General features: G+C 41.6%; 1 protein-coding gene across 4 annotated transcripts in view; it reads right to left on the bottom strand.

Annotated features, from left to right (window-relative positions):
• Positions 1-21,081, bottom strand: part of sbf1 (SET binding factor 1) — a 135,903-nt gene that overhangs the window by 43,656 nt on the left and 71,166 nt on the right. For all 4 annotated transcript variants that reach the window (XM_055653210.1, XM_055653209.1, XM_055653208.1 and 1 more), the window contains exons 6-18: positions 16,813-16,918; positions 13,849-13,981; positions 13,360-13,468; positions 12,375-12,488; positions 9,541-9,618; positions 6,545-6,658; positions 5,619-5,747; positions 3,991-4,089; positions 3,391-3,592; positions 2,795-2,907; positions 2,272-2,421; positions 915-983; positions 98-256 (exon numbers count right to left, since the gene is read on the bottom strand). In XM_055653210.1, coding sequence (XP_055509185.1) covers positions 98-256; positions 915-983; positions 2,272-2,421; positions 2,795-2,907; positions 3,391-3,592; positions 3,991-4,089; positions 5,619-5,747; positions 6,545-6,658; positions 9,541-9,618; positions 12,375-12,488; positions 13,360-13,468; positions 13,849-13,981; positions 16,813-16,918 — 1,575 coding nt within the window. The remainder of the gene's footprint in view (positions 1-97; positions 257-914; positions 984-2,271; positions 2,422-2,794; positions 2,908-3,390; positions 3,593-3,990; positions 4,090-5,618; positions 5,748-6,544; positions 6,659-9,540; positions 9,619-12,374; positions 12,489-13,359; positions 13,469-13,848; positions 13,982-16,812; positions 16,919-21,081) is intronic.

A 21,081-nucleotide genomic window follows, 5' to 3' on the forward strand; every position in this document is an offset into this window, starting at 1 on the left:
TAGAATGTAACACAGTCACAGTAAAAACTAAATAAGGAACCAGGGACTAATGAGCTGTGCCCAATGTGATCCCATCACCGATCAGGTCGTTACTTACTGTTTCTGTGAGATGATCACATTCCATTTCCAGATACAATGCTCGGATGTGGTTCTGTACATCATTGTAAAACATGGCTTCCCAGAACTGAAGGTTAGTCCATACCAAATGTTCCTGTACACAGCTGTAGGCAAATTGTGTGACGCCAGAACCCAGTTTCTGCAATCATTGAAGTATGTGATTAAAACACTGTGCAATTAGAGAGAGTGTTTGGATCTATGAAATTATTTTCAACATCACCTATCAACGCCACATCTTGTGTTTAAATATTGCTTTTTTTGTGTATATAAATTGCCTTTATTGTAGCAAAATGCATACCGATTATACACATACATTGACATTGGTGGTCAGAACACAATAACTTCAAATTATTATGGTCAGATTAGAGTTGGTGCCCCCCCCACCCCCCAGATCTGATTTTAGCTAATACAGTTCTTCTCTTCCTTCAAATCTGCACACAACACATTTCAATCCTGCCCTGCAGAACCTTCATGCTCTCACTCCTCCCCTCAGCTAGTGTTTGTCTTTAACTGTCTTCCTCCCCATGCATAATTTTCTCTTTGCCACTCTCTGTATGATGCTCATGTATGCATTTTGCACTCTTGCCATGGCTTGTTCTACTGCCCTCTGGACATACATCACCTGCTGAGTTTCTCCAGCATTTTTTTGTCTACCTTCGATTTTTCCAGCGTCTACAGTTCTTTCTTAAACATTTCATTCAGTGTGCAGTGACTGGATATGCGAGCATGTTTCTTTGCACTTTCCCAAATTGTTTTTCTGGTCACGACAATGTTGCAAACATTTCAGGTAAACTTACTCTGCAGAAAGCTGTAACCAATGGGAGGAGAGTAGCTGCAACTAGATGTTCATCCAGTGGTGTGCAATCCTGCAAGAATTAAAAAAACCTTAATTTCATATCACTGTACCTTTGCAGCCCTAATTCCATGCAAATTCTCCTGTGCAAAGCCTGCGACTTCAAGAAAGCTTTGCAGCTGAAAACAAACTGCCTGGAAGGGTGGTAGAAGTAGAAAATCACAGCTTTCATAGCAAAAAGGTTAATTAGCCACATGAAAATGGAAAAACAGTTGTGATGATGATGATGATCGAGGATTACTCGGTTTTGCAAAATGTGGAAATTCAACTCCTGGGTGAGGCAATGGTGAACAGCATATCCTTTATGGGCTCTTAAGAACGACGAGCAGCAATGGTACAGGCAAGTAGTAAGTCTTCCTAAAAAATCAATAATAACTGCATTTTAAACTGATGCATCTATAAGCCCATTGCATTTTCAAGGTATTACAGTATGATCTTGCATCATGTACTACACAGAAGACGTGTTGAAGTCCTAGATGTGCAGTTCATATTGAATGCAGGAGCAGACCTGCAGGGGGACCTGGTGGCCTACTCTTGCTCTTCTGGATATTTTTGCAGAGCTAGTTTCTGCAAAAGCACAAATGGAAACAAGAATGGGCCATTCAGAGCCTCATGTCTGATTTGCCATTTAGTTCAATCACAGCTGATTCTTTAACTCCGTGCCACTCTCCTGTCCCAACATATCATTAGCTCTGTTCACATTATAAATCATTTCTTTAAATTAATTCAACGGACGTTGACTTTGCAGGCTGAGCGGGCATTTCATTTCCAATCCGTAGCTGCCCATAAGGTGACGGTGAGCTGCCTACTTAATCTACTGCTGTCCTTGAGGTAGACTGAGAATGCTGTTAGAGAGGGAATTCCAGGATTCTGAATGTACACAGTGACCAAATATACTCAGTCTTGAATACACTCAAGGGTATACAGCTATATTTTATACCGAATTCCAACGATTCTCAAAACATGATTTTTTTTCTCATCTCAGTCCTAAACAGCGGACTGTTTATTTTCGAGGCCGTGCCTCCTGGGTCAACACACTCCAGCCAGAAGAAACATCGCTTCATTTATCTGTCGAGCCCCATGGGGCTCGGATTTTGTACGGTGGCCTAAATTATCTTCTTTTGTGCTGTACCAAACCATCCAAGGCAAAGGGTGAATCCTTTGTACCGCTACTTTACTGAGAAAATAAAAAAATGAATGTACCAAATTCACCAGCAGTGGAAGGAAGAGGCCCAGGGACACGAACTGAAAAAGATAATCAATTGTATGCAGTTGTTCGAGAAGAAAACTGGTCAAAGTACCTGTAGTGCACAGTTCATCATCCGGACAACATAGTCAAACTGTTGATGATCGAGGACCGCTCGATTTTGCAGAACGTGTAAATTCAACTCTTGGGTGAGGCATTGTCGAGCAGCACGTCCCTTGAGGGCTCTCAACATGGCAGGCAGCAACTGTTCAGAGACAAGTAACAAGTCTTTGGATAAAATCAACAATAACTGCATTTTAAAACGACACCATCTATAAAGCCCAATGTGTTTCCAAGATATTGTAGAATGATTTTTCCACACTTACTGGTACCTCAATGTAGATAGGGTTCCACCTATGCTATTGCATTAACCTCATCTGACACAAATCACACAAAATATATTGTATTGCACCAGTGTTCCAGTTTTCCCACTAGTCTCATCAGTTGCTCCACAGACTGTTTAAGTGAGATCACTATTTGGCAAAATGTGTTGGATACGGGTGCAAAGTCCAGTAACAACTAAGAATCATTTGTTATCACAAGGCAAGGTGTAACTAGTTAACAGTAAATATCTCTACCTTTTTGGCTTCCAACAATTTATTTTCAAATATGTATGTAATACAATTCCTGACAACCTCTAACCGTCGGGCACTGTTGGCGAGGACGATACCATTTCGATCAATTGCAGCAGCTTTAAAAAAAAGAGAAATTCTTCAACATGTTTTCTGTGAAGTGAACCAGCATTCTCTCCACCCTTCACTCGACCCGTCTCCACTTTCTTGTCTGCAGTAATGCATATCGATTATATATGTAAGGTGCATGGAATTAACAGACACCAAATTAAGGTGCTGGAAAAATAAACCAAAGAGGCAACTTTTTCATGAAATGGCTGTGATCTTAAATTCATTATTAAAAACAACAGGCATAATCATGGCTTTCAAAAGCAAGAACCGAAAGGAAAATTGCAGGCTGCAGGTAAAGAAAAGAATTGGATAGCTCATATAAAAGTTAGTACCAGTTGGACATGCCAGTATGAGTATATATCATGCTATGAAGATTCTATGATTCTTAAAGTTCATATGTTCCTTTATACCCAAATAATCTATATACACGCAAACCCCAAACACCAGAACTGCAGAGAACTCAATGGAGCCAAGCTCCCTGGCACACTCACTTGGATGTCCCATGGGCACTATGCACTTCATCTCGACTTTAACAGCAGGTGGAACATTCTTTAGTTTGGCTGAGGCCTGGTCGATAAACCACTGCACCATGCCCTCGTCCAGTTGAGGGAAGGTGCTTCGTTGCAACCGCAAGTGGGATCCCTCAGTTGGTTTCTGTATTTTGTGCATTGCGACTGCTGGATAAGGGTTCTCCTGTTAGATAGGCAGAGGTGAGATGATGAGCTAGAGCATTTCTGACAGTGCTCACACTTGTTACTGACTGCAATCCCTGGATTTTCTTAAAAGGCTCAAGCAATCTCAAATGAAAGACTGATGACGAAACTGTGAAAGCTGCTCATTCTGCAACTCCTCGTCCACTGAGGTTCAGAGGATAAATATTCCAATACTGAAATCCTAAATTAAGTTTTCTTTTCAACTACCCAATAAATACTGATATTAACCTCAATTTTAAACTAGTAAGTCCTCATCGAAGTTGTAATAAGATCACAATCAAATACAAACTTTCAATTCTTGTCAGATGTTATCTAAAGTGTCTCCTACAAGTAAAGTTATCACATTAAGTAGTAACCGTTTTCCGACTGAAGACGTACATTCCGGTGAAGCTTTTCCGATATTTCCTTTATGTGTTTCAGAACCTTCTGTGGGTTTCCCTCTTCTGATCGAATTCTCTCTATGTCATTTGCTACCAACTGTAAACAAAATCATAGAAGCAGGTCATTCCTTAAATTCAGAACCAAAACATCAAATGAAAGCACAGCATTGAGTTATGGAGTGTGCGATGGACCATGGGACATCTGCCAACATGAAGCAGCTGCCCTGCCCAGTGAACCTCTTGCACTCAGATGGGTGGGGGGTTAAGGCAGGATCACTTTTACAATCTAGTTGGGAATGGGTGTGAAACTATTAGGACATACTGGTGTTTCTTACCACATTTTATAGCACTCAGTTAAAAGGTGGTCGTGGCGGCGCTGTGAAATGGCTGCGGCTCGCCTGCAGTCTGTCTGTTTTTACTTTTTTTGTGTTTTTTTTTTGTCTTGTACAGTTATACTGTTGGTTATTAGGTTGTGTTATGTGTGTGGGGGCTGAAACAGGGCTTTCTGTCTCTCCCTTCGGGGGAATGCGGCTTTCTTGTCATATCCCCCTTCTCTTCCCCCGTCTGAGCTGAGGCCTAATGGCGGAGCTGGCGGCCTCCAACCTGCGACCGACCTCGAGGCTCCGGAGATAGAGCCAGCCAGGACTTACCAACGCGAGGCTGGCCGTCTTCGAGCTGCGGCGGCGTTCGGGCAGCGGCACAACTCGGCGCTCCGATGAGGGCGGACGGCACGGGGCTGAGGCACTCCTGTGAGGGCGGCCCGGCTCCCGGCTGGAAGGCGTTCCCGTGTTGGCTGCCCAGCTCCCGGCTGGAAGGCGCTCCCGTGTGGGCGGCCCGGCTCCCGGCTGGAAGGCGCTCCCGTGTGGGCGGCCCGGTGCGGGGCTGAGACGCTCCCGTGTGGGCGGCCCGGTGCGGGGCGGAGACGGTGCTCCGGTGGCTGAGGCGGCGTTCTGGCGGCGGCAACCTGAATCCGGGGCTCGGCCGCGGGCCAGTGGACGACATCGTCGGGAGCTCGCATGTCACAGGCTGGTGCCTGTTTTCCAGAGCTCCCGTGGCAACAGCTGCGTCCGCTGGACTGGAGGGCGGCAGCTTCAACCACTCCCAGGCCACAGAGCTTGAACCGCGGGACTGACTTACCATCGCCCGGTGGGGTATCGCCTCAGCGCAGAGGGAGAAGAGGAGGGAAGAGACAGTAACCCTAAGACGTTTTGCCTCCGTCACAGTGTGGAGGTGCTTGGTGAACTCACTGTGGTGGATGTTAATTTGTGTTTATTGTGTGTTGTTTATTATTACATGTATGGCTGCAGGCAACGACATTTCGTTCAGACCGAAAGGTCTGAATGACCAATAAAGGATTCAATTCAATTCAATTGTAGTGGAGGTTGAGACAAAGGTGTAGTTCATTCATCAATCTGTTCTTAATATGAGGTGTGATGATCAGAAAGTGAAACACTAATATCAGGGCTTCTGATAACCTGCTCCACTATTGACAATTAATAACCCCAGAATCATGATCTATAACTTAGACAGTCTAAGCAGTTACTTTCCAAGTGCAAAAATTACAAACCAAGCATTACCGCCCATCGTTCATAAATCACTCAAACTGATAAATTAATTGGCAATTACCTCATCAAACAAATCACATGCTCGATACGGGGAGCCTCTTTCTGATATGAATCCTGCAAAAGCCATTCCATCAAGGACTTTAATGAGAAAGTCATCATCCAGCAATATTCGTTGGGCCAAAAAAGCCACCTGTATCAGCACAGAACAGTCACAGTCTCATTCAATGTTCCAGAAACATCTTACCTTGAAGCGACTGTAATTGTTTTAAAATGAACTGCAAATCATCCCAAAATAATAATAAACTTACAACTTATCTCCAGCCTGCACATGCTAACTGTGAAATAAACCTCACCAGTGTAATTGCATGATTATTCCTAACCACAGTCACAATTATGTGGCCTCACCGCCATCCCCCGGCTCCCAGCCCCAGGAACTCACTACTGAATCCTCAGCATCAGCCGAAACCCTTCTTCAGACTGATATGAGGTGGGGAGGGGGGGGGGGCGGGGAGAAGAAAGGAGAGGAAGAGAAGGAGCCCGAGGGCTGCTCCCTTCTTCCCCCCACCCACGTCAGTCTGAAGAAGGGTTTTGGCCCGAAACGTTGCATATTTCCTTTGCTCCATAGATGCTGCTGCACCCGCTGTGTTTCTCCAGCACTTTTGTTTACCTTCGATTTTTCAGCATCTGCAGTTCCTTCTTAAACACTAAACCCTCTGTACCCGCTCCCCGGCTCTTGGCACCAGGGACTCAACTTCGCCCCTAGTTCCCAGCACCAGGGACTCAACACTGGCCCTAGCCCCCAGCACCATCATGCACCATGTAATCATTACTTAATGCTCCTGCCAAGAACAGTAAAAAATGCAAGCTGTGCAATCCTTGTCCAACATATTAAATGTGATCACTGTCATTCATTCACATTTGTGTGATATGAATACTGTAAACTTTCTGTATTGTCCGATCACTCTTTGCTACATGCACCCTGCATACCTTGTGAAAACGAATGACTGGCTCAGGATGAACACGAATGATTTGCAGACTCCAACGGTATCCTTGAAATAGTTGGGCAAACAAATGCAGGAAGACAGCTCGGATTTCTTTATCCTAGCAGAAGATATAGAGCAAGTTAGGTGACATGAAACTAGCTTTAGGGAATGAATTACATACACCCAGAGGAAACCAGCAGTCATGAAGAGAAGGTGCTAACTGCACAAAACGAAACCCACCATAGGTCACGATCACCCGAGGTACAGTTGAGAGAGACCAGCATTATCTGTGCCGTCTTATCTCCCATACTACATTTCAAAATGTTACGTTCAATGTAATTAATGTAGAGTTTTTTTATAAACAGAATCTGCAGATGTCACATTGGAAGAAAAACTAACTTGGCCCTACTGTTTTACAAACTAGAAAAGAACCTGGCAAACTCTATTTTTGTCTTTTTGCACTACATGACACTTAATTTTCCTTCCAAAAAGAGATTCATTTTGATTTTTGTGTCTCCTTTCTTACCCTAATTATACAGAAGGAGATTGCAGGGGTTGCTGATTCACTTTAAATCAATCTGATAAATCAGTAAAATAGTAAAGAGTACAAGCTTTAAAATGTAAAATTAAGGAACAAAGTGTCACAATGAGGTTTCAAATAGGGAGACGTAAATAGCAAAATCTGAAGAATTCAGAAGGCTGTTGATGGTTGTGAACAGATTATATTTAGAGAAGGGGTCAAGCAGTGGGTAACCATACAGAATGACTATTCATTCATGTTAAGGTTTAATCCCTACATGTAGAATCAGGGTGAGAGGCAATTCACAAATATAGAGAAGCAATGAATTGATTCACAATCACACACAATCACAATAATACTTTATTAGCCAAGTATGTTTTGCAACATACAAGGAATTTCATTTGCCAAGTCAGTCATACAAATAAAAAGCAACCGAACACACAAAATACATTCTAACATAATCATCCACCACAGTGACTCCTCCGCATTCCTCACTGTGATGGAAAACGGAACAAAATTCAAATCGCTTCCCTTCTTTACTTCTTAGAAGGGAAAGGATACTCAATGGATAACTTAATAACCACTTTGTCTGTAAACTTGTAAATTAAGGAAATAAAGAGTATAGGAATTAGTCAGAAAAGTGGATCAAAAAGTGGTTGAAAGGCAGAGCAGACTTCAGGACCATATAGCTTATGTCTGTTTCTATCTCTCAAGCTTGGTTCTATAAAATGTAGAAAGAGAGGGAGGTACATAACACTTAAATTACATGTGATGAACTGTTTAAAACAACATTATTTGGAATTTTATGTACAAAGGAAGAATAATATTAAAATTATATTTTAAACTCCAGTTAGAATATTGTGTTCAGTTTGTTACCTCAGTTTAGAAAGTATACCTTGATCATGGAAATAATAGGCATACTGAAATTAGGGATACCAGTTATGTGAGATTTTATTTAGTGCCCTCCGTAATGTTTGGGACTAAGACCCATCATTTATTTATTTGCCTCTGTATTCCACAATTCGAGATTTGTAATAGAAAAAAAATCACATGTGGTTAAAGTGCATATTGTCAGAATTTAATAAAGGCCATTTTTATACATTTTGGATTCACAATGTAGAAATTACAGCAGTGTTTAAACACAGTCCTCCCATTTCAGGCACCATAATGTTTGGGACACTGCAATGTCATGTAAATGAAAGTAGTCATGTTTAGTATTTTGTTGCATATCCTTTGCAAGCAATGACTGCTTGAAGTCTGCAATTCATGGACATCACCAGTTGCTGGGTGTCTTCTCTGGTGATGCTCTGCCAGGCCTGTATTGCAGCCATCTTTAGCTTATGCTTGTTTTGGGGGCTGGTCCCCTTCAGTTTGGCATATAAAAGGCATGCTCAATTGGGTTCAGATCAGATGATTGATTTGGCCACTCAAGAATTTACCATTTTTTAGCTTTGAAAAATCTCCTTTGTTGCTTTAGCAGTATGTTTGATCATTGTCTCGCTGTAGAATGAACCATCATTATAAATAAATGATGGGTCTTTGTCCCAAACATTATGGAGGGCACTGTAAATAAGTAGATTGAAATTACAGCTCTTCCATTGTAGCCTGTAGAGGCTAAATTACAGCTCTTCCATTATAGCCCGTCTAAGTGCACATAACGGTCAAGGATTTTAATTGGAATAAATCAGGAATTCCCTTTTCCACTGGCTGATGAGTAACCAGGAAGAATAAATTTAATGACCAAAAGCAAAAAGATTTGAGAGATACTCAAAGCTAAAGTTGCCAGTGTATAGGGGAAACTGAAGCGCTTGCTGAAAATCTGAAACATAAATACTGCAGGAAATACTAAGATCAGGTGACATTTGCAGAGGACGATAGACCACCCGTCAGTCCTATGGAAAATGCCATAGGATCTATAATATGGGCTACTTGATCAGATGACCTATAGGCCATATCTTATCTAACAAAACAATTAGATGTTTGTTAATTCAGCAACATTAGGATGCCTCATTGTAGGTTTCCTGTTCGGTCAGCAGGGTAAGGATTAATCCTCAATTGCGGAGTTGGTATTTTAATTACGGCAAGGGTCAATTAGTGTGTAACTATAAAGAATCACTCGTTATTCAGGGCAAGGATTAAGCCCTAAATGTAGAATCACTATTTATTCAGGGTGGGAGTTTATTATCAAATGTACAGAAGCAATGTTTTTATTAATTGGGAAAGGTTACACAATCTTGATAGTCATTTTTACTGAGGAAGAGTTAATCATCAACTGCTTATTCAGGGCAAGAATTACTCTGTGTAACTGTACCAATCATTTATTCCAATGAAGGGTACTCGCTAAATTATATCAAATTGGATTGCCCATGGGTTACTGCATGCTGAGTTGCATAATAATAATTTTCCAGTAACCGGCTAGCAAAATCTTAAAAATATATATATTCTTATATATTAATTGTTATCCTCTTTTATTATCATACCTGGAATTTCATTGAAGACGCTGACATAGAGGAAGGTGGGAAGGCATAATCAGCATACTCTAACTCTGGGTCCAAAACCTACGAGAAAGCATGGAGAATACACATTTGAAACAACAGCTAAATGTAGAATCATTAAAAATCAGGCACTCAATTTTTGCCCAAGATTCCTGCATTTGCAATTTCTTATATCTCTGTTTTTATCAATAAAAATCCAATGCCCTTCCACTCAATTTCTTTATTATGCGAGTTGCTGCTGCAAAAGAACCATGTCATGAGATACGTTAGAGTTAACCCCAGCATGGTAAAAGCTAGTAGAATTTCCCATATTTATTTACAAGTAAAATTTACTTAAACTTCTGAAAATGTCCGAGGTTCAGAAATAAGCCACATAATTGGCACAATGTCGTGTGCTCTTGTATGGAACTTAGATGAGGCTGTATGAGGGATCACCAATAATGAATTAAATACAAACATTCCTCAATTTACAAAATACAAGTTCCAGCAGAAAATGTATTGAAGCAATTTTTTTTTTTTAAATTGAGAACACTTGCAATTAGTTTCAATGTCAAAATTCTCATTGCATTTAAGAGCTCCAAAGTAACAGGAAAAAAATGCTAAATGCTTAGATACATCAAGTATCTGAAATAAGGAAATACGGATACAAACGTGCACTATGCACCTTTTGAAGGAACTCACAAAGTAAAACAGACAAGATGCTGAGGGTCTTTGATGGGGAGGTGAGTGAACACATCTTGGTGAAGAGGAATCAGTGAATCAAAATAAGGAATTGCCCACTTAAGATGCAGGTGAGGCAAAATAAATTCTCGCAGAGGGTGGTGAACATTAGAGCTCTCTCCCTCTCTCTCTCTCTCTCTCTAAGGCCAGTGGAGGCAGAATCTTGATAAGTGAAAGAATGAAAGCTAAAGTAAATGAGAATGCAGAGTTGAGAGATTACCTATGATCTTATTGAATAGCCAAGCAAGGTCCAGAGAGCTATTGGTATGATCCTGGTCTTGATTCAAACCTTTGTATGCAAGCGGTAGTGGTGGGTTTACAGATCAACTTTGTAGCAAAGTTGTCATTGATGTTTGGGTGATGTTGATGTGGGTGAATCAAACCTTGGTGAAATTTGCAAAGTTGATCATGAGGATTCTTGCTGTGATTGTTCCCAGGCGACTGTTGAACAGGACACTGACAGGAACATGGACCACTGCCATCTTCATCATTGATTAATTCCTCATGGCAAAGCTATATCTAATGCTGCACACGTATTGGGATCTTCATCTTTGAAGATGGCCATTTTGCTGATGTGGAAGAGTGCCTCCAAAAGCTATTTTTGTAGTGAGCCATTTTGATAGTTGTGGTAATATTTATTTAGCTGATTATTTCTCCTGCACATTCTGGTGCTGAAGCTCTAACAAATCTTTGGTTACAAACTCTCCGTCACCTTCCATTAACTCTACCACACCATTCTTATTGATTTAATCAAATCCAATGTTATTTGCCAATTTAATAATGACCTCCAATAGATTTTCAGGTTCAGAACCCATGGAAAGTTGTGTAAACAATCTGGTCACAACTTCCTCCATACAATATTTATTGTTGCATGGATTATATTATTCCAAGAGGGATAGATGTTCCTTTATAGCTACCTTACTTATATACCGCTTCCAGATTTACTGTTTGATGGGTTTGTTATTGCCATTCAATTCCAATATAACATGCTTACTGTGTACAAAATGGTAGCTCCCTGGACAATGAATTATAACAGTGAAAAGGCTTTTGAGGGCAAAAATACTACCCGAATATTGTTAGCCAAGATCCCAATGTTAACCACATGTGAAGGGGAACTACTGACAATAAGCAAGGCCCCATTGCTCATGTTCCTTCTCGCCCAATAATGTTGAGTGAAGTGAGAAACAACGTGATAAAAACTTGTCAGAACAGCATTCTCAAACTAGGATTTTTGTTAGCTCACTGGAAAATTGCACTTTGAGTGTTGCTTTTTTGCTCTTGTATTCTGCCAGTGGCAAAGCTTACGGTCACCATTGGCACTGCCTCCAAGAAGAGGGGCAAGGCGGGTTTGCTCTCCTTAAGCCTCGAGATGAGCATATATGAGCACATTCTCCTCAAAAAGGGCTTCCTTTCTTCTGCATTACACACTTGTCTAAGGAAGTGGACACCTTCCTGAATGAGCAGTTTAATTCCCTGGGGAAATGGCTTGCTGCCACAACGTCTGCACGCTGCCAACACCCTCTCCTCCCTCCCCCAAAAAACACACCACACTTTAAGATTGCCTTTTTCATGTTTTCCAATTCGTGCCATAACTGCCTCATTTCTTCTTTGTCCAGCTAGAAAGCTTTGTCAAAGAAACAAACCTTCGTCAATTTAAGTGATTTACATGTTTGTAAATTTATAAATATCTTTATGGGACAGTAGAACTCTGGAAGATAAGGCATTTTTATCAATGTGGATCAATAGTCAAGACTGGGTAATAGAGATAATTATACACCCTAACCCAAAGGATTATTCTGTAAATTGCAGTAGGGAAAAGAAGATAAAGCAATGAATTATAATGAGGTCTTGGACTACACTCTCACAGCAATGTACAATTATACTTTTCAATCACCAAGTGTGTGTGAGTGATTCCAAGTAATTCTACTCCAGTTAGGTTCACTACAACGTGTTGTATCCACAGATAAACCATGCAACATCTGAATTACATGGAACATCACTTCTATTAGGATATGTGCCATAAAGATGTTTTTACTCCCCAATTGCATCCTTGTGATACATTACCCGGTGATCATTAATGGTAGTGGGAAGGAACTTACCATACAAAGTGCAGTTTGCGTCTGGATCAGGTACGGCTCTGGCAGAACAGAGATGTGGATACACTCTGGGATTACAACTGTGCCACCGTCCAGATCAGCCACAATTACATCCAACTGGAGACAAAACAACAGTGAAAAGTGGCAACTTAGCTCCAACTAAAACATATTTTATCATTTCATTCCTGCAACACTAGTCGCTCTTACATACTAGCTCTGTCAACCAACGAAGCATATGTCCCTCTCGCATCACACATGCCACCGTCACACCACTAGGCAATATTACATTTCAGCTAAACCAAAAATCAAGTTCTTTATCTTCCACCCCACTGGCTTTCACATCCTGCTTGAATAGATATTTTTTTCAATTTCAGGTAACCCATCCCCATGTTTCTTTCTCACTCCCACCATTCCCTCAGGTATCCCCTCCTTTGGTTAATCTTTTCCATTTCTGCTTTAATTCCCCACCTGGCTCTGTCTGCCCATCACCTGGTACTACCCTTCCCATGTACCTCTGTATATTCACTATCTTTCTTATGCCTCCTCCCTGTGGCTCCCCCAAACCTCAGCCAGTCCTGATGCAGGGTCTGGACTGGAGATGTCCACATAACCTTTTTGCTTCCACAAATGCTGCTTGACCCACTGAATGATTTCAGTTGATTATTCTTTGCTCCAGATTCCAGATTGTAGTCTCCTATTTCTCAATATTAAATTTCACTTGAGTTATAGGTGATCATTAAAATCATAAGGCCCATATACATCTACAATATCCATATACAAGAATATGTGTGTTATGATTGTGTTTATAATTTGTTTGGTTGTTTTGTTGTTTGTCTTTTGCACAAAAGTCCGCGAGCATTGCCACTTTCATTTCACTGCACATCTCGTATGTGTATGTGACAAATAAACTTGACTTGACTTGACATCTGTGAACTGTGGTATCAAAACATGATCACTGGGCTAAAGATTTGGAAAGTACTTCACTCACCAAGTCCTGCATATCTGCTCGGAAGGAAGAGTGAATTCCAATGATGAATGGGGTCGGGCTGCACAGCACTTCAATTAACTGTGCTGGTAAGATTGGAATATAGGTAAAACTGCAAAGAAAACAACGTCCATTAGCTGTAATCCTAAGAAAAAGAGGTTATCCGTCCAATTCACGAAGAGGCTGCTGCCTATCATCCGACAGCCATGTACAAGTCCAATTTGCCACAGACCATCCCTTGCACTCAGAGATTGATGGCCCTAGCTTCCCTACTTGTCCCCGCCACAATCCCCACCACACCAACATGCAGCCAAACCACATTTGCTGTAAACCAAGCATCCAAGTGCTTGCAAGTGTACATGAATGGTATAATAACCACACAATTGGAAAACTAATCCCACCATCTCACTAATATCACTTTAATACCCAAATTTCACACAATTCTGAAGTGCCTTTGCCATAAACACAACATCATTCCAAGCTCCTAATTACCTGTATTTTAGAGGGAACATGAGGGAAAGAAGTGCTCGGCAGGCTTCTGTCAGCCTTTGGTAACTGGAGGACAGGAACAGAATCTTGTGTTCGGTTAGGGCAGCACAGAAAAGGTCCAATACATTGTTAATACCTTGGGGAAAAAAATGGAAGGAATAAAAGATCAAATCTAAGGTTGGAAATGGTAAAATATTTAGTCCCATATCCATTACGTTATGGAGTCTATGATAGTATCTGTTAGATGCATCTTATCAAATGTTCTTTATAATAAACTAGGTCACTATGCTGGTAGCATTCTGAAAGTAACATGGACAACTCTAACCAAATCGGGTTTTAAATGTTTTTATGGGGTGAGGCAACACTGGAATTTAGTAATCAATATTAATTGTTCTTGAGGTGATGGAGAATTGCCTTTTTGAGCTGCTGCAACGTTATGAAGAAAACCGTTCCAGGCTGTTGACCCAGCAACCATGTCAAGTGTTTCCCAGGCAGGACTGTTTGGGATTTGTATATGCATTTGAAACTGTTATGAGTGAGATAGTCTTAAGGGCCTGTCCCACTGTACGAGGTAATTCAAGAGCTCTTCCGAGTTTAAAAAAAATCAAACTTGTGGTAAGTACATAGAATGTACGTTGCGGCTACATCGGAGCTCGTGGATGTCTCGTAGCGACTCGTAATGCTAACGGCAGGTACTCGGGAAACGCGGTATCTCGTGAAGTTTTTTCAGCAGTGAAAAATGTCCACGAGAGCCCCCGACTATCTACGAACGGCTATTACGATAATTCTCCGAGTTTGAAATCAGGGGAAACTCGGGAGAACTCTTGAATTACCTCGTACAGTGGGACAGGCCCTTTAGGTTTATGTAGTGCTCTTGAAGTCTTTGCAGTTACTACGGTGCATCTTGTATATGCTCCTCATTACATCCACATAGAGAATAGGTCATGGCAGAAAAGGAGAGTGGCGGATATTTTTGTCCCAGAATATACTGGACTTGAGCATTAATGGAGCTACAGTCATTTACGCACATGGTCAGTATTCCACCACCATCCGAACTTATGCTTTATGTTTAAGGGAAGATGTCCAGAAATTCTTGGGGAATAGTCACTGCCTGAAGATTTTGTGGTGTGAATGTTATTTACTATTCAAATCTGGCTATAGCCCAAGTCCAGCTGTACAAACTGCATGCAGAAACAAATGCGTCATAATCTGAACCAGTTTTTGGGGAGGGAGGAGAGGGTGGGGCAGCAGAAAACAGCCAAGACATGTTAAAAGAATGGTGACAGCCCCAGTGGAATGAAATTGGTTGAGAAATTAACAGCAAATACAGCAAACTTCTGACATTCAACATGAACATCTATTTAATTCCTTCCTTCACACTCACTTCAATCCTCTTTCACTCAATTTGTGGAGGTTTATACATTCTTGGGTGTTAACATCTTGGAGTTACAATACAAGTTAATTGTTAACTCTTTCTCTGCCTGGTCTGTTGAATGCTTCTAGCAGTCTTTTTTAATTAAAAGATTATAGTTCCAGCATTTTGCTTTTGTCTACAGAAATAATGAATGGTTACTTTCCAGTATCTTTTCCATGATGGAAAAAATTCAAAATTTGATATTAATGACAAAATCATGAAATGTAACAAGTAGCAAAGATTGAATGATGAAACTAGAAAAGTTGTGGTTGCCTAAAAATAGAGAAAATGAAAAGACATTGCAGGTCACGAAGATAGTGAATAAGGACAAATTATTTCCAGTGACAGTATGCCCATTCATCAGATTTAAGGCAATAGGCAACCAAAGAGTTAGACATCATCTGAAATAGTGGAGGGAGCAACTAACTTTTCAAAAAGTAATTGAATGCAAAAATCGGTAAAATTATGGGGACATAGTGGTGATTATGACAAATGTATTAAACCACGATTGGGGCAGAGAGAAATTGACATAGGTGGTAGCAGTGTGATGGACAGTGATAATTAGCACCTCAAAGAAAATGGAAGGGACAAGTATGCATGCATGTAGGGAGTGGTAGAGTTGACCATGCACCTTCAGGGTGGGTGGGGTGTGAGGGGAAGGGGGGAGGCAAACACATCTTTGATGGGCGAGCACATGTTTTTGACAGGGCTATGCACATTCACTCTGGATGAAAGGGGAGTGAACAGCATCATTGTGTGGGTTGAGGTTCACCTTTATTGGGTGGGGTTTGGTGTGGGTGAAGTGAGCATATACTTTTAGAGTGAGTGAGTAGTGAGAATGCACCTTCAGGTTGGTTGTGTTGGAAGGAGGAGTGGGGAACGGGTACACATCAGATCTTCAAGGTGAATCAGCAGCGAGCTGTACTTCAATGGTGAGGGGGATGGGTAAGGGTCTGCCCCTTGGGTAAGGGTCTGCCCCTTTTTTGTTTGTGTGGGCTGAGTGAATCAGGATAAGGGCAAACAAACTAGGCGGGCATTGGGGGAGCAATCACACACCTTCAAGGGTGAATGAGGGTTTGGTAGTGGGAAAGCGACTGGGAAAACTGCTATCAGGAGCGAATCCTCATCTAAATTTGCAGGTGTGATATAGCACTATCCCGCCCACTTAATATCCATATCCATGATATCTTACTCTCAGAACAATCACATATGGATTGATGCAAAACACAGTCTTCCTCTATTCATTCCTTGCAAATTATGTTTTAAAAAAGCATTATTTAAGGAGTATTATTGAAGGATGATTGAGGCAACTGATTAATACTGGCATCAGGGGTTATATGGGGAGAAGGCAGGAGAATGGCGTTAATAGGGTAAAACAGATCAGCTATGATTGAATGGCGGAATAGAATTGATGGGCCGATTACCCCAATTCTGTCCCTATAACTTCTGAACTTATTGATGAACTGGGGTCAATACAATGCACTCGCAGTATCAATGCACACACATAGTCCTGCTGTATTGACAGACGTAACATGAGGACCACAAATACATACCCAATTGTTTGAGGAATAGTGCAACACTGCAACCAGTGACTGGCAGCGCATCATTGATCGGGGTTTGTATCACTTGACGGTCTCCTGCTCCGAGTGAGATTGTTCTCTGTGGAGGATTCAATCAGAAATTGCAAGAAACATTTTTTTTTTACAAACAATCTCAGTGGCTTGATTAAGCAATTTTGCTAACAAACTAAACTTCCCTTTCCAAAAGAGCCAAAACATAAATGTTCAGACACCAGGACAAAATATGAACTGAAGGAAGCAAAGCTACTTGATTTGTAGCCACAAATTGAATAGCATGTTTGTTTCAAATGATAAATAGATATATGACATTAGCAGTGATACAGAATTATGTTACATTTACATGGGGAAATAAATCATCAGTTTTTTTTTTAAATTTTGCTTTTTAACATCCACTGACATAACAGTGTCAATACCTTTACAAAATCCTGAACTGCTCATCTCATCTTACTAGTTCTTAGGCACAATATTTGCACTGATGAAATTGTGATTTTTAAAAAAAATGCAGTAACACAGTGGTTATCCATGAAAACAATATTTCATTAAGATGGTGCCGCAAGGAGAGATTCACGAAGACACAGAGAACCAGAAGACGCAGCTCCAGCACTCAACACCTCTCCAGCAACTCACAGGCCGGACCTAGACTCCGATGCCATTCCCAGCCCTCACAGCTTCCTCAGCCACTCCCAGACTGGGCCCACTGACTCAAACATTGACAGCACACCATGCTGGTCCCAAGCCGCACCCACTGACTCAACGCCACTGTATACCCTCACAGCTTCATCAGCCACCCCCAGGCTTTGCAGGTCCTTGCCTCCACCCAGGCTGCTGCCATGCTAAGGATGTTGATTCAACCGAGTTTCAGGCAGGGGGTCTCCACACTGCTAGCTCTAATTACTTCTTGACTGACTCTCCTGGGTCCAATAGCTTCCCCTTTTAACAGGGAGCCTCAATACAGACACCACTGGCTAGGTATGTTACAAAACCTACCTGAATCGTGGCTGAGCATCTGCCCCACCCCTTGTGTGTGATTTTGGAGCTGTTTGGAGGGGGCGGGTTTAAAACCCGATTTTTACTAGGCTGTTCCAATCGCAGATGTTCAGCCTAGTAAATCATTAACGGAAAATCGCTGCAAGACCCGGTCCCAAAAGCTATTATTAGTTTTATAGGCCTCGAATAGTAGATATAATAAATTTAAAAGCTGTCGTTCAGTTCGCAAGCTTTCGCAGCCCCAGGGTTTTATAAAGCAAACAATTAAAGGTATGTACCTTATTTTTACATTAAATGGGGCATGTATATAACCCTATAATTATAATTATCTATAACGAATAGCTCATTTTGGGCTTTTTATATCCCGCAGTATTTTTCTCGGCATTTGAGGGCACTAATCTAGCGCGCTGTCAACATTCTAAACCTGCGCGTTCACAGAGAAACCCAGAAAAACCGATTTAAATGGGCATTTATTTACAGCAATTGAACACTAAATTCCTTCCATTTGGCCTATAAATTAATGTAAATTAGATATAAAAATCATGTTATATTGTGAATTATTTGTGAATAATCTTTGGGACACTTAGGCTATTTAAAAATGTTAATCTTTCCTTAAGAAATGTGCTTTTGACTATCTAAGATCACAGCTTTTTTGTAATGCCCATTGAAAATCAATAGGGAACAAGATGCTAATTTCCGAGTATGAAAATGGTCATAACTTTTTTAATACTTGAGATATGAAAGTGAATTAGGTGTCAAATTAAACTTATTGTTATGCTTTATCTGATGGGATAAATTGCAGACTTGATTTTTTAAATCTCAAAATTTTGTAACATTGCTACACTGGCTCCTGCTGACCTTCTCCTTATGCCAACCATGCCACCTCTCCTATCCTCCACCTCTCACACCCGTCCCCTCTGAGCCTCCATCATCCCTCAACATATGTCATTACCTCCCCTCCAGACTCCATCCAAGGATCCATACAGTTTTTCAGGTGAGGCAGAGGTTTACTTGTACCTCCTCCAACCTCATCTACTGCATCCGCTGTTCCAGGTGTGGACGCCCATATCTAAACGAGACCAAGCGCAGGCTCGGCGATCATTTCGCTAAACATCTCCGCTCACTCAGCCTAAACCTACCTGAGCTCCTGGTTGCTAAACATGTCATCTCCTTCTCCCATTTCCACACTGACCTTTATGGCCGAGGCCTCCTCCATTGTCAGAGTGAGGCCCAGTGCAAATTGGAGGAACAACACCTCATATTTTGCTTGGGCAGCTCACATCCCAGCGGTATGAATATTGACTTCTCTAACTTCAAGTAACCCTCGCCTTCCCTCTCTCTCCATCCCTCCCCCCTTCCCAGTTTTCCGACTAGCCTGACTGTCCTCATTTACATTTCATCTGTTTGCTTTGTTGTTGCCTTCTCCTAACTAACAATGATCTATTTTACATTTTCCTTGAGCTCCATCCCCTTTGTCCCGCTTTCACACCTTACACTTCTTTATCTCTGTATCTCCCCGTCCCCGACAGTCTGAAGAAAGGTCTCAACCCGAAACGTCACCCATTCCTCCTATCCAAAGATGCTGTTGAGTTACTCCAGCATTTTGTGTCTGTCGCCAACAGTACCTCCTCCAAGCTTCCCTCCTCCCCTCTGCCCTCCTAAGAGCCTGGGTCTGACCCCAGCCCTTACCGGACTTTGCTGGCTTTACCTTGCATTAAATGTTATTCCCTTATCATGTATCTTTACACTGTAAATGGATCGATTGTAATCATGTATTGTCTTTTTGCTGACTGGTTTGCCAGCAACAAAAGCTTTTCACTGTACCTCGGTGCACGTGACAATAAACTAAACAAAACTGTTGGGTTTTCACCATCCCTGCCCGACACACCCCCTCTTTCCAATGCAGAAAAGTCAGTCCTTCACGTACCTCTCCTCTAACCTCATCTACTGCATTCAACGTTCCCGATGTGGCCACCTTTATATCAGCGAGACAAAGCGTAGACTAGGCTCACAGGTACATTGAACGCTTGCAGTCATTCTGCCAAGACCAGCCAGATCTCCCAGTTGCTAGTCATTTTAATATGCCATTCCATTCCCATAGTGGCATTTCTTTCCTGGGTCTCTTCCTTTGCCAGAGTAAAGCCACATGCAAATTGGAGGAACAGAACCTCATATTCCACTTGGGCAGCTTGCAACCCAATGGTATGAACATTCAATTCTCCAATTTTTGGTAACTAACCCTCTTTCCCCTTTCTCTTCCCTGTGCCCCATTTGGATTCACACCCATTTCTGCACCCCCCCCCCCCCCCCCCATAAATCGCCTGAAGGATCACGATCCAAAACATCACCTATCCATGTTCTCCAGAGATTGAGTTACTCCAGCATTGTGTCTTTTTTAACATAAAGGTGACCACCAGGTGGAGCCAGCGGATCACATTCTCATGCCACAACGGCCATCAGTCAGAACATGAGAAATGACAAAGGAACTCCAAAGCCTGTTCCAGTCTTCAATAAGATCAATGGTAATCTTTTGTATAACCCCATCTATCAACCTTTAATCCTTATTCCTTAACATCCTCGACAAGTAAAAAAAATTATTCATTCAGATTTAAAATTAGAAATTGAGATATCAACTACTATTTTCACTGAGTACATGGGGAATTGTGTTCAGTTTTGTTCACCCTGCTGTAGGAAAGATGCCATTCAGTTGGAATGAGTGCAAAGAACATCTACAACCATGTTGCCAGGAGTTGAGGGCCTGTGTTATAAGGTGAGGTTGGGCAGGCTAGGACTTTATTCCTTGGAGTGTAGGATGCTGAATGGTGATCTTGTAGAGATGTATGAAGTCATGAGGGGAATAGATATGCGGACTGCACAGAATCTCTTTCCCAGTTAAAGAAATCAAGAACTAGAGGGCATAGATTTACAGTGAGAGGGGAAAGGTTTAATAGGAACTCGAGGCAATATTTTCACACGGGGAATGATGAGTGTATGGAACAAACTGCCAGAGGAGGTAGTTGAGACAGGTACTAAAGCAATATATAAATTACATTTGGACAGGTACATGGATGAAATGTTTAGAGGGATATGGGCCAAATGAAGGTAAATGGGACTAGTCTGGTAAACCTTCTCCATACCTTTTTCAAAGCCTCTGCATCCTTCCTGATTTGAGGAACCAGAACTGCACACAATAATGCAATGCAGCCTAATCAAGGTCCTATAAAGTTGCAGACTATAGTCAATGCCACAACCAAT

Source organism: Leucoraja erinacea, chromosome 22 (assembly GCF_028641065.1).
Source record: "Leucoraja erinacea ecotype New England chromosome 22, Leri_hhj_1, whole genome shotgun sequence".
Taxonomy (NCBI): domain Eukaryota; kingdom Metazoa; phylum Chordata; class Chondrichthyes; order Rajiformes; family Rajidae; genus Leucoraja; species Leucoraja erinaceus.